General features: G+C 37.9%; 1 protein-coding gene across 3 annotated transcripts in view; it reads right to left on the bottom strand.

Annotated features, from left to right (window-relative positions):
• The window catches only part of plxna2 (plexin A2), a 200,909-nt gene that overhangs the window by 50,195 nt on the left and 136,487 nt on the right, over positions 1-14,227 (bottom strand). For all 3 annotated transcript variants that reach the window (XM_055056717.1, XM_055056716.1, XM_055056718.1), the window contains 3 exons: positions 13,953-14,152; positions 5,132-5,283; positions 659-776 (listed from right to left, as the gene is read on the bottom strand). In XM_055056717.1, the coding sequence (XP_054912692.1) occupies positions 659-776; positions 5,132-5,283; positions 13,953-14,152 (470 nt within the window). The remainder of the gene's footprint in view (positions 1-658; positions 777-5,131; positions 5,284-13,952; positions 14,153-14,227) is intronic.

The raw sequence follows: 14,227 nt of genomic DNA, 5'->3' as shown, positions 1-14,227 counted from the left end.
GCCTTGAGGAAAAAGTGCATGCTTACATATGTGGACCTGATTGCAGTTTAGAACAACAACTTAAGAAGTTACAGATGTTTTCGTTGCTCTCAATTTGAAAGAGCTATTGCTAACAAAGTTCATAAGCTACGAAAATCCCTGAACAACTTTTGTTTACATTTCTAAAGTATGTAGCAATATTTTATTAATATTCACTGAGTAAAGCTTGTAGGATGTGAAACACAAATTAACTTGCAAAACGGGAGAAAAGTGGAAAAAGTCTTTATCAAAATATTTATGAGGCGATTTTAACCTCACAACTTGATCATAAATGAAGAGCAGGAGAATTGCCAACCATGAACCGCCACAGAATTCTAATGAGAACCTCTTAAAACCTTTTGCTGTCAGTCAGGAAGTGATATTTCAAAACTGACTTATAAGAAAACACCAAGCTGTCTAATTACACTGGTGGTTGGCATGGCAACTTAAAAGGCTTTGAGTTGCCAGAGGCCCTTATAACAATTAATTTGCAAGTTGAAACTCCCCTTCGTTCAACTAACTAAATCTATACAGTAGTTTTATACACAGCTCCTTTGTTGGACTTTTATTGACTGAAGTCCAAACATGAAAATTTCTGTCCAGCAGACTTATTTGCTATATAGTGTAAATGCAAACATACCACAAAGGAGTAGAGCTGTGAGGAGCGAGTCTTGAGTTCTGGTCTGCATTCACCCACACACAACTGGACCGGGCCGGGTCTGTTGTCTGCTGAAGCCGCAGACATCTCACACACGATCCTACAAGAAAAAAACAAAACAAAAAACATAGGAGTAATGCACCTCTTATCAAACAGGTTAGTAGTAAAAAAAAAAAAAAGTCCCATGCATACAGTGCCTTCTAAATTAATTTACATTTATTTAATGGTTTCTACATTTAGTCATGTCACTGCCACCACTTAGTTCTGTGGATGTGGTTCGAAGCACTAATTAGGAAATTGGCATTAAAAGTCTGTCTTCGCTGGACTGAATTGAACTTGATCTGTCACTTTTATATTTGCATTTATATTTTATAGTTACAAAATGTTTGAGAAACCTATCCAAACACTTCTCTATTTGATATTGATTTATCTACTGGCCTAATTGCAATCTTCTGTTATTGTTTCATGCATGTCATTATGGGGACACATCCAGCTATCGACCAGAACCCCCTTGAAGACATGATATATGAAACCAATGCTCCTCCTCCTGTGGCGCTCCAAGAGAAGCCTGATCTGATTGAAGTAAAGTTGCTCACCAACAACGCGGCCCCCCAGCAGCGCTGCTCTCATTCTTGTGATACGACTATAATGCAAATCACGCAGTAGGATCAATACCGTTCTATCATAGCGTGTGATCAGGTGACAACCAACGCAGCAGGTGACTAGATCAAATGACATAATAAAGTGAGTGTCTCTATCGATTGCTGGTGCCAGGCAGTAATAAAGAACAAGGAGCAATCACAGTTTGCAAAGGGAGACAGAGTGTGTGGCGAAGCAGATGGCAGGGCTAGGTAGGGGTGGAGCTGATGAAGCACAGCTGATGTATTGTTTCTCCAGTACCGATTATCTGAATTAAAACAAATGGCTGTGGGAGTTTTGTGCTGTATGATGCACCATGTGGTGGAAAGTGGCTAAAGGAGATTATTTCTTTTTTCCTACCAGGCTTCAGAGGCTCAGGGATTCGTTTAATTTCTCACACAAAATCCCTGGTTTATCTTCGGCTCTTTGTTAAACTATAGATTTATGAAAATATGTTTTGAAAAATATCTGCCTTTAATTCCTTAATACATTGCGATAAGAAGGAAGAAATGTTGAATAATGGAGATTCAATTTGGAATCTTGTATATCTGTAGCAGAAGGGAATTGTTTCTAAAAAAAAATGGCTGCTGAAGACAAAGTGAAGAGTTCTATTCAAAGCAAAAGTGTCTTTACCAGGCTTCCATCACAGAAAGCCTGGTAACTGCATTACGCCAGGAGACAAACACCCACAGTTAGATTAGAAGATGCCTATAATTAAGCAGTTATGATCCCCAGAACTCCAGAAATAAAATTCCAGCACAAAATTTAACACATCAATCCAACTCCTTGCAAGTTTTGCCAAAGCAAATGATGGGTTATTTCTTCAAATTTGACCAAATATTGTTTTCTGTCTACCACATACTGTGAATGAATTTCCCTGCCTTCCCCCATTTAGATTAAAGTGCTGTCAGATCAGCATGCTGCTGACAAATTGTCCCCTAAAGCCAAGTGGCACAATGTGAATTTTAATCACAGCTGGCCAGTGCACAGCTTCAAGCTACAGACATGCTGCTCATTACACGTTTTGGTATTTTCTTGAATTTCCCACAGACACACACTCTTATTGATGTCCTTCAATTGCTAAAAAGTTATAAGAATTAATAAGAACATCGGTTTATAAGTGTCATTTTCAACAGTATAATAACAATAAGATATGAATAGGGCAATGGTTAGATGTTTCTCATTCTGAGGGCAGAAGTAGGTCAAGGGAAGAATTAGGGTTAAAGGCTCCTCTGAAAGTGTGTGGATGTGAATGTATATTCATTCAGTCAGCTGCAAGTGTGTTATCTCACTCTCACAGCACGACATGACACTATGTCATAGAGGTGATTAGAAATTACTTTAACCAACCGCTGAAGTGAGTCACAAACACACAAAAAAAATCATATGGGAATATTTGCTCTACTTTAAATATTCTGAAAGTGTTTATAGCACTCTAATCACTTAATGAGAACATTGAAAAATCTACAAAAATATCACCTTTAATTTGAATAAAAATGGAAAGAGTTATTTTTAGACTAGTAGCTATGTTGTTGTAGCCATGTCCCAGCACATTGTTTCATGTATTTCCCATTCTGAAAAGCAAATAAGAGAAACCAGCATCTATTTTTCCCTAGAAAAACAGGAAGTTGTGGATTCTTAATGGAACGTTCCTAAGAAGTCTGAGTTAGTCAATAGGTTTAGTTAGTTCCATGTAAATGTAATCGCCAGGCAAAAGCAGTCATTATGCAACAGAAACAGAAACACCTTGATATAATTTATTCCTCTGTGAATGACTACACTCAATTCAGATTAGATTTAAAAAAAAAAAAAAATAGTGAAATTTCTTAGGCAATAAATGATTTTTATTAAATTTTTTTTTGCACATACGAGAGATTCTGGATGCTGTTTGAAGCTTCATTTTTATTCAAACGGCACTTCTCTTTCAGATTGTATTATTATGAAAACTTTGATGGCTGCAAGTCGAGTAGTTTGTGTCTTCTCTGAAGTATCTCCAAAGAAAATGCAGCTAAGAGAAACTCAACTGATTTCGGATTTGAAGGTTTTTATTAAAGCAATGTGTGAATGATTCTTTGTATCCCATACAAAGTCTGACATACAAGAAGACACATGAAATACCAGCTAGTTGGTCTATAAGTCAACAAACATCTGCATTTCTAGCCGGGAGCGAGATGATGGGTGAGCTGTGCGGCACAGGCCGTGTTTCATTAGTTCTGGGTGACTGGGACAGACTTTAATATGATGTACGCCCAGCATGGGAAAATTAGAGAGGTAAACACAAGTAAACACACACAGCTGTTGTGGGATTGTAGCTGATGAGATTAGAAACATTGAGAGAAATGGGTTAGTGTCCTGCAGGGGTCTAACAGCAAACTCAGGAACAGACTGCTTGGACCAGCTCCAGTCTTCATTAAAGGAAAGATAGTGAGGGAGAGCAGCTTTCAGTCCCAATGTGAACATATTGATTGTAACCTTTCTATGCAACAAATCACTTTTGAAATCCGCAAGATACATGTTAATGGTCAAATTTAAAAGCTGTAATATTATGGTACTTTGTTAGAGAAGCTGAAAATATTCAATACTGAAGTTTGCGTACTCTTCCCATGAGTTATAATTCTACAACAATGGCAATGTTTTCAAAACAAAACTACAAAAAGGAAATACATATTAATTGAATAGATGCTTTTTAGTAAAATCTAGAAAATCTGAATCTGAAAGAGACTTGTATGCATTTTAGACATTGTGTATATCAACGACCAGAATCAGTAGATTTTCAGCTTGATTTTATCAAATGCTCTGCAGCTAGATGAGTTGAACCACATATTTAGAGAAGAGTTCTCCAAAGTGCAAAGAGAAGTATGTCATATCCTCCATGATAGTTTTTAGTTTTTGCAAACTAAACTAATACACTGTCTTTCAATTTGCAAATTGTTTTAAGGACTTTGCACAACAAGATTATTTTGCCCAACCCACTGCATATTGTCACCTGGAATAGAAAAAAGTGCTGCAGTAGATTATTTCCTCAAAAGAGAAAATTGCTGTTATAGAATAAAAAGGTGATAGCAACATTTGTAATTTTTCTGGGAGTGTTGTCGGTGTGTAAATGTTAGAAATGTACTGAGAAAGAGGTGAAAATAGATATCTTAGAAAGATAAGGTTGAACACCTCCTTGTACGTAAGGATATAAAATAAGCAGGGATCTGTTTTTCTGTTGTGTATGACAGCTGGTTCTATGAACTAAAAAATATTTATCAATACATGAATCATTACACCACGTAACCCAGATTCTTTGGAGAAAAGCTGACGACAACCACAAGCAGAAAGATTCTTCAAAACACAGTCAGAGCAAAAATGAGGCACTGAGCAACCAAAGTGTGATAAATCAGCAGTTCCCTAATGAAGGAACAGGATATTTCTGTGCGAGAACTGCACTTAACTTCACACCTTCTTTAATAATGCACTTTGTGTTTAATATTGATGACTAAATTCAGGCTATTTTTCCAATTAATTTTTGAAATTTTGCTTTTCCACTATATAACTAAATACCTTTTAAGTATAAAGACGTTTCATAAGGAAGGAAAAAATTGAGAACAAAGCAACATAATTTTGTAAACAAATCAGATTATGAAGGGATAATAAACAGTTGCTACATGCTCTTTCAGGAAGAGGGATTGCTCCAGATTCACTCGATACAATCAGCTGAGTTTCCTTAGATAGAACACTTTCTACAAATTAGCATAATATGCTGAAATGCCTAAAGGTTTAAACTAAAAAGTAAGAAGCTGATTAGCTAATTCTCCTGTTTTTGTGACTTACTGTTCAGCAATAATATAGCCTTTCTCCACAGGAGTGCATCTGACACCTGCCACTTCTACGTTGTCCACCATGTCTGAGAAAGCAAGGCCAAGGTTTGTGCCATAGATAGTCACCCGAGTTCCCCCCTCTGGTGGTCCAGCCATCGGAGTCACCTGAAGGATACAAAAAGCAAATTGTCAAGACGTGTACAATGGTTTTTATAACCAGCACAGGCCACAGAACACATGTTTATGTAAACATGTTGCACTTCTTAAAGCAAATTATGTCAAGATTTGAGGTGAGTTAGCAAGAGGACATTGAAGTTGCATAAGTAGCCAAAGCACAATCTCCCCCATGTCACTTTGCCCAGAATTAAAGTTTTAGAATAACAGTTTATAAGTGGTCATATTTAAATATTAAATACAGGCAAATTTGACTTCTTGGGTTTCCAAGCTACTGCTCTCTGAGTTTTTCTCTTCCTTGCTGGATAAGCCACAATATGAAATTTCAATTTACTGCTCAACTTTGACATGAGCAGTAAAGTGGTGAATGCGACTTTGCATTCACTACTCTTTTCAAAAATATTATTTTTTGGTAACTTATTGGGGTTTACCAGACTTAACACTAAGTAAACCACTTGGAGTGACTATTAAATTCAGTTGTTTGTTCCAACAAAGTATTTCTGACCAAAATAGATCCTTGGTTGTTTAATGAAAATACATTTATATCAGTACCATCCCACATTTCCGACTGCTGATCCCACCCTCATCTCACTCCAATCTGAATTAGAATATCAAAAACCTGTAAAGATTTCCATTTCATAGACAATAATTAAGTAATAAAATTCACAAAGAAATGAAAGGGATTAACAACACCCGGGATAACTGCTTGATCAGCATCTTCTGCTGTTGCTATTAATGGCTAATGTAACAAGGGGCAATATTAATGGTTAGCGGAGGCCACCTCATAAACTGCAATATGGCTTCCCAGCATGACCTTGGCACAGTGTGGCAAAGTGCCTTCTGTGCTGGAAAGCCACACTGAATAGTCGACCTGGCATTAATCCAGCCTTATAGACCCAAAAAAATAAATTGAAAAAAAGAGTAAAAATAATGTTTGTGGCAGGAAAGGGCGTTAACAAAAGACAGAAACTAAGAAAAAGGTGGGTAGTAGGGGGTGGATGTCACTTGGCAATGTAAACAATCAATATCTTATTACTGGCCACTCATCCAAAAACAAAAACCAACAAAGAGCTTTAACCGGTCACTGATGCGCTGTGCACCCTCCACACTCCACCCGGTACACTCACCGCAGCTCTGCCGGTTTCCCTGTGGGACGTCAGCATTGTAATCTAGATTCAGCGGACATTAATTGCTCTGGATGTAAAGTAAGTGTGTCACTGCACTGCCTGAGGGGTCTGAATACATGAATTTTTTAGTAATGCTTGGGCATGCAGGGTATAGAATGGGGGAGAAACATAATGGCTAAATATATCCATGTCATCTATTTGAGTAGACTTAGTGACAGTTACATAAGCATTGTCGTGGCCTGAGACAGCAGGAGTGAAATGGAGAAGACAGACTGAGCATTTGGGGTGTGGTGGGTAGCGCTGGTAGGTGAGTGATCCCACTCTGTTCTGTCCCATAAGCCAAGATGGGTGACAGGTGAGGCGGAGATGGTGTTGCTATATCACAGATGGGAAAGCTAAAAGCTTGAGAGACCTCGTCTCTCCTACCCTAAAGGCTGAAATAGAGCCTTTCCCGTGGTGAAATAAGCACAGGAAGTCTAATCCATGCATGAAACCCATTTGACTGAGCTCCCCATTGGCAGACAGAGGCTTGATTCATCAGGATCACAGAAAATCAACCACTTCAAAGGCACACGCCACCAGTGTCTCCAGGCTGCAAGGCGCTTTGTCTCGGCATTTCTTATATACACAAAGGGACTAAATCTATAATGGATCCTTTCTGTACACAATACTCTGCTTTTATTGCCAGTAAACCTGATTCTAATGACCTTTACATTCAGGAAGGAATGTGTTAAAATGATATGCTGTAGATAATCTCGTCAGTAGCATCATCTTAGCATCGCTTGAGTTCTTTTATCACCCTGTCTATAGTGTCTAAAGAGCTGGTATTTCTTGGACCTTTCCACATGTATTCTTGTAAGCACACATTTTATTCCTTTTTGTGTCGGTTGACACCACAAAGTACTACATAACTGTGACATAGAAGAAAGATCATATTGCCTTTTCATGTTTTTAAAGAAATAAATATCTGAAGAAAGAGGCATGAGTCAATACTTCACAAAACTACCATTTGCTCTTTCTCTCACTATTACAATTTTGTTGGTCTATTCCTCTGTACAGAAAAACTGAATCTCATTCATTTTGGATTGTCTATCCAGAGCAAATTTTAAATTTTGACACAATTCTCAATAGTATTTAAAGCTGGGGTCAACAGAGTTATAATACTGCATGTAGATGTTTTGACATAAACTTCTCTACTTCAGGTCTGACTATACAGACTGTTCTCCAAATAGAAGGTGAACTTTTGCCTGAATTGCCCTGAAATAATTGCCTGCTATTTCCTCAGTAACTCTAATCAGTTATCCTGTCCCTCCTGAAAAAAGTATTCCTCATCATGAAACTACCAACACCAGGTGTTGGTAACATGTGACTTCCTCCTCCAAACACCAACTTATGAGTTTGGATCATCATGCAGACATCCAGAGGAAGCCTTGTATGACATGCATGCACACCCTAATGCCCTTATTCCTTTTACCACCCAGTGCTACCAATCCACATTTCCCGTGTAATCCTTTTACCAGCACTGCTGCTACCTTTCTGACATTGTCACACTGTCAAAGAAGGGTAATTCCCAACAAACACCAAGCCTGTATACACACAGCTATCCCAGCATCCCATCAGTGCACTTTCTCCAGTCTAATCTGTGTCCTTTGAACACAGGGGACCAGATTACTGGCCTCCTATTTTCTTTGACATTGCGTCGTATTATTCAGAAAGACTGTCTAAATTGAAAGATGTTCAAATCTTCAAGAAAGAAATCATTATAAAAGAAATATTTTGTAGGAAGCTATGCATTTAAGCTGGAGGGAGGAAGAGACAATATTCTGATTTGTGAAAAGCCTGGGGTTGTCTGTCAGTGTGGTCTTGACATATTCGGCTGAAGTAATTGTAGGAAAAGATGTGCTGATGCAGGCATGGCTAAACCCAATATACACAGGAGAGAGTAATCCACCATCCCAAGTGCCTTCAGGCCATGCAAGTCTGGCATGTCACTGCAGCTACAACTGCTGAATTTTCCAAGACAATTCAGCAATAACATTTAATCATCACATCTATCATTAAAAGTTGAAATATCAGCACGTTTTTTTCCCTGTGTTCCTGTTTTCTGCTCACTGTTTCACATAACTTCTCAGGCACTACCCACAGGAGCTGCTTCCTCCTCTCCTTTTACAGCATATTTAACTTTGGAAATAAAATAAAGTCTGACACAGATTAGAAGCTTGCAGCTAATCTCATTGTCTTTAGCCTCTACTCAGACTAATTTGAGGATGTCAAGTTTAATTGTGAGTAAAATTTAATGGGCTTGATAAAACTGCTCTGGTCACTTTTTTTCTCAACAAACAGCATCCTAAATTCTTTATGGGGCCTTAAATGTCTTGTAGAGAGCTAAGAGATATGGGGTGGAAAGAGAGAGGTCTTTCAGTGTGCGTTAGGAGGACGAAATGTGAGGGGAAAAATGGGAGAAACCAGTTTGGCTTTCATTAAAAAATTTACACACAAATGCCAGTCACATTTATTGGCAGCCTTTTTAAAGATGCATACAAAAAAGCCTTGATATTGTACTGCAGCAGCACAATCTCACACTAAAAACTGTGAAAACCCTATCTGTTGTTTGAGTACATTTAATCTGAACAATCACAGGGAAAAAATCCTTTAGGTAAAAAAAAGAAATGATTTTAACAAAATCACTATTGGCACAATTTGTGCTTTTGCCTGAGGCACAGCATATAGTTATGATCTATAAAAATTCACAAAGTTACAGAGAGAGATCATTTTAGATAATATGGAGAACAATTTTTTTTGCTTCGGATCAGTATCCTGTTGAAAGACTCCATTTCGAGTTTGCTCATTGAATTAACTTGATTTTTATTTAAAATTTACTTGATTTTTTTTTTGTTTTAAGATCCAACAAGGTTCATTAGGTCTTTGGAAGAAAAACAAGCCCACAGCATCACAGTTCCTCCATGTCTGAACACAACATAAGGTACTTTTTCACATATCCACCCTCTCTTTCATGTTCAAACCAACATAGAATATGTTTTTCTGAAAAACTCCTTTATAGTCTCACCTCACCAAACTAAGGTCTCCAGACATTGACGACAGATAGAAAGTGGCATGACGAACACATCCATTTTCCAAATGTGAGCTTTTAAGATTTTTTTTTTTTACCTCCCTTATTGTTTGGTGGGAAGGTAAGAATGCGTCTTCATGTAATTTTGAAGTTGGTGACTAAAAGAAATATCAGCTTGCTTTTTTTTAAATCATTTTTTCTTGATTGCTAATGAATTGGAAGTTGATCAACTTGAAAAATAAATGCGGCGCAAACAATAATCTAATTTAGCTGCATTTATTTGAAAGGAATTGTTACGGTTACCAATAACTTTGCCAGCAATGATCTTGTTAAAAACAATTGTTTATTGCCCAGTGATTTCTACCCTCTAATTAAATTTGTTCAAATTAAAGGCTTGGGTATAAAATGATGGTACAGCAATGAATTATATATCTAATTTAAGGGTTTCTACATTTTATACTGTGCACAGCTCCAACAATTAGCCTAGAAAAAAATACAAGGAGGAGGTGAAAGAAAAAGGAACTCTGAATCTGACATTTTTCTTTCCCAAGGCTACAGACCAAAGTTAATACAGCCTGTCACTGGCAGGGAGGGCAGCCTCTTCAATTCGCTGTAAATGCACACAGAAGATATGGCTAAAGCCAATTGAACAGACGCCTTTTATATGCACGTCTAACCCCCAGCTTCATTTGATGTTGTTCCCTCTGCTGTTAGTGGGAGCTTACATCTCTTCAATATTAATGGACCATGGTGGGAGGCACCCTGGCATTTAATAGAAACATTAATTATTTAAAAGGCCTATCTTGTGGTAGGCACATCCACTAATGTGCTAGTATGTATACAAATCAGCTCATGATGGGGGCTTCGGTGCATACAATCAAAACCAAATTTATTAATAAATGCAATCCCACTGGGGGGGATGTCTGCTTCTTAAAGAAACTGTAATCAATGAGAGACTAGAGAGGGGTTCCGGGAGGAGCAAACTTCACGACCAATGAAAAGGAAAAAAGAAAATAGGTGGGTCTGTGTTTGAAGTACATGCTCACACAGAGCTGGTTTTGCAACCCTAAGGTCACAAAAAAATCTGACTTCAGATAGCTCAAAGTAACCCTTTTCATTCAGATCTCTAGTTGGCTCTGTGTAATTCACACCGTCTCAATTGTATCTTCAGATATTTCTTTTTTTAAATGTCAGTAAAAGAAAACTACAACTCTTCCAGGTTTAATGATTTTAATGTTTAATGTCTTAAGAAACCAAACTGATTTTGTTTTTAAATCAGTTTGGGAATTTTCAAGGACTGCTGGAAAAATGGTTTTTAACCATGCAATGTCACAGCAGCTTTTGGAGTCAATCACCAATAAATAAAAAAAAAAAATGCAAATAAAATGTATTCCATTTCCACACCAGTTCATTTCATTCATTTTAAATAAGCTTGAGTCGGTAAGGTCTTAATCCCTGTAAATATTTGTGCCATGTTAACAAGGAAACAATTATTGGAAATATCTTAAGGTGCCACCTTGTCAGCGAAGTTGCAGCTATAATCAATAGACCTCTGGAGAACAATAATCCAATATTTCTGGACTTGCAGCCAAATTTTAAATGTGCTTTTTATTTTCTATTTTTGCTTTGTCTCTTATTATGGACTCCAAACCTGCAGAGATGACCCATAGACATTCAACAGTCTTTGTGAATAACTTTTGATGTGTAAACTATTTCTACTAACTCAAATAGCAATTTTAAATATCAGTGAGTGCAAAAGTGAGAGAATACTCATTTTGCAATTATTTACAAATGATTTATAAAAGTCCAACTTCAGTTGTGCAACACATGCTCGGATTAGATCCATGTAAATTAGACATCCTATAAGACTGCATTAATGCAGATTACTTATTCAAATCATGAGCTGCTTTTGTTGGCATCCATTTAATTTAATCAAAATACTACTGCAAACTATCAAACATAACTTGGAATATTAATTAAGTGCAATATCCCAGTCAAAGTATAAATATGCATACATTTAACTTGGATAGGATGTATGCAAGTTGGCACTCACTAATGTCACTTTTAAAAAATGTATTCAAGGAGGTGCTTTTATTGTTAAGAACTTTAAGTGTTCATATAAACATTTGTTAGCCGTTTTCAACATATACACTTCTGAAGTGTATATATACCATGTAAGGACTGTGTAGGGGAGAGAACTCAAAAACTGTGTTCTAATTCTGGATTTAAAATCTATGTTATCAAGACTAAGAAACAAACATGTTGCTATAAATTACAAAATAAAAAGATAAGCTAAGATAAGCACAAGTTAAAAAAGTACAAAACAGAGGTGTGAAGGGGGAAACAGTCCTAGAATTGCTCTCTTTTTTTACACAAAAACTGGTTAAGATAAGCAGATCAATTAACCACCGTGTTGAATTAAGTTTTTAATTGGCCAGAGTTTGATCCGAGTATGTGGTGGTGAAGTCGGAAGTCGAATGAACCTATGTGGAGACAGAGAGGTCTGGTGGGTTAACCACAAAGCACTGGTGTGTTACCAAACCTAATTAAATAGTCAGTCCCAACTGGCCTGACTCCTCAGTGACAGCAAATGCACCAGGGTGGAGGAGAACGTGGCCTGAGCAAGCAAGGGCCCAATTATGGAAAACAGTTAACCGCTTCCAGATCACGACCCAGGTGTTGCTGAGATGGAAGATATTGAAGTAATGGGTGGAGCTTTTGAACTGTGTGGGGGAAGCAGAAGGAGCTGCCACTCATACGCAGGTCCGTAATCTAATGCAAGATATTTATGTAACCTTTAGAGATATTTATTCAGACATTTGATTGCAAAGTTCTATTGCAAACTATTTCTATGTGCCAAAGTTACTTTAAAAGGCCTGACTTAACCTTGTACAAAGGCAAAAAAACCTTAAAACCTATGAGGAAGCATCTACAGAGACTGCACAAAGAGAAAGCAGATGTCAAAACAACAGCCCTTTAAAACTGAATATCTCTGCCCTTGTTATGTGTGAATGCACCCCCGCTTTGCCCTTGGAGAAATTGTCAAGGTGAAGTGAACTCTGAGCATGACACATCCAACTACATAACCAATTGGATGCAGATTCTTCCTCACAATTAGAAAAACCTGGACAAACTGCTGTCAGACACCAAGCATTTAAAGACCTCACAGAAGTAGGTGACAAAAGCACCATGCTGTGTCCAGACTAAGCAAGGGAAGAATAGAATTCCTAGTTTTCTTGCATTTCTTTACAAAGTAATTCAGACATTTTAGAGGTCAGTATTTCTAAATGTATCTGCACAGATATGAGCAGGTATTGTCAGCTCGACCCTAGTAATGTTTTGTACATACTAAAAGCTACTTTAGCTGCAACAAAGACCTTTAACTGTACAGTCTATCACTCCTTTGCTAAAAAATGTGACATGGCTTTGTGTTCAGCCTTTTTCACTCTGATTCCCCGAGACTCTAGATAAACTCTTGTGCAACCAATACTGCACATTAGTATTGTGTAGTACTAGAACACTATTCCCAGTGTGATTCCAACATGAAGCAGGGGGAATGCTTCTCTTCTTCTCTATGGACTGAAAAGTTTGTCAGAGTTAATGGGAAGATGGATGGAACTAAATACTGCGCAGTTTTGGCAGGCTGCAGGACTGCCTGCCATGTCTGCCCTGCAGGCAGGCTGCAAAAGTATGGAGGCTGGGGCGAAGATTCAACTGGAAGGCCAACGGCACAAAACATACAGCCAGAGCTGCAATGGTATGGTTTATATCAAACTATATTTTGGCATATCAACAAATTAATGTTTACAAACACTCCTATTTTTATCTGACTGTCCTGAAGGTTTGGACTCATAAATGTTTTGGATTTTGTGTATCTACTAAGGGACAGATCCATCACCAGTGGATGGGAAGGCTTGCTATATCAGAACCTATTTGGCAAATGTGTCTCTGCATCTCCCCTTTATCAAATTCGGAAAAGTCACACACCATCTGAAGCAAGTGTAAGTTTTTTATTTTTTTTTCAACACTTAGGAAGTTATTTTGCAGCTTCCATCAATGTTTTCTAATGCAATACTTCAAAACACACATTGATGGAAATAGGGCTTGAGAGGGAAAAAGTGATTACCACAATTATAAGGTTTCTCTGTGTATACAAGTTTGAAAACCATGTATCTTTTTCTTTTGTTTCACAATCATGCACTATTCTGCTGTTCTAGCACATAAAATCCCAATGAAACCAGCATGAAGTTTGTGTCTTTAACAGATCGAAAAGTTGAAAGGAATATGAATACATTTGCAATTTGGCACTCTAAGTGCAGTACTGCAGCACAAGATGATTGTCAATGATGAATTGTGACTGAATGACGATCCAGATTGCAGTGGAAGCAGACAGTGACAGACTGACTGCAGCTGCATCTGAGTGGGCGGGCAAGCAAGACAGAAAGCTGATTATCAGTGCAAACCTCAGTGATGCGTGGGTTGGTACACTTCACGTTTTTGGAGGACAGGTTGAGCCAGCGAGTGGTGTAAGGGTTGATGAGAGGGCAGTGATGTCGCAGTGTACACCTTCCCTCTCCGCTACACCAGCCACACTGGAACTTCCTGTCTGCCTTCAGGCACATGCCACAGCTGTCCCGCTGGGCTGCACACTTATACAGGTGCACTGCGGGGCAAAGCAGGCAACACAGTAAAGACATGGTAAATAAATATTTGTTAAAAGGAAAACTGACGGCATGTT

This window comes from Poeciliopsis prolifica, unplaced genomic scaffold (assembly GCF_027474105.1).
Source record: "Poeciliopsis prolifica strain line A6 unplaced genomic scaffold, Auburn_PproV2 SCAFFOLD046, whole genome shotgun sequence".
Lineage (NCBI taxonomy): Eukaryota > Metazoa > Chordata > Actinopteri > Cyprinodontiformes > Poeciliidae > Poeciliopsis > Poeciliopsis prolifica.
The sequence above is the reverse complement of the archived record's forward strand: the minus strand, read 5'-3'. Positions and strand labels throughout refer to the sequence as shown.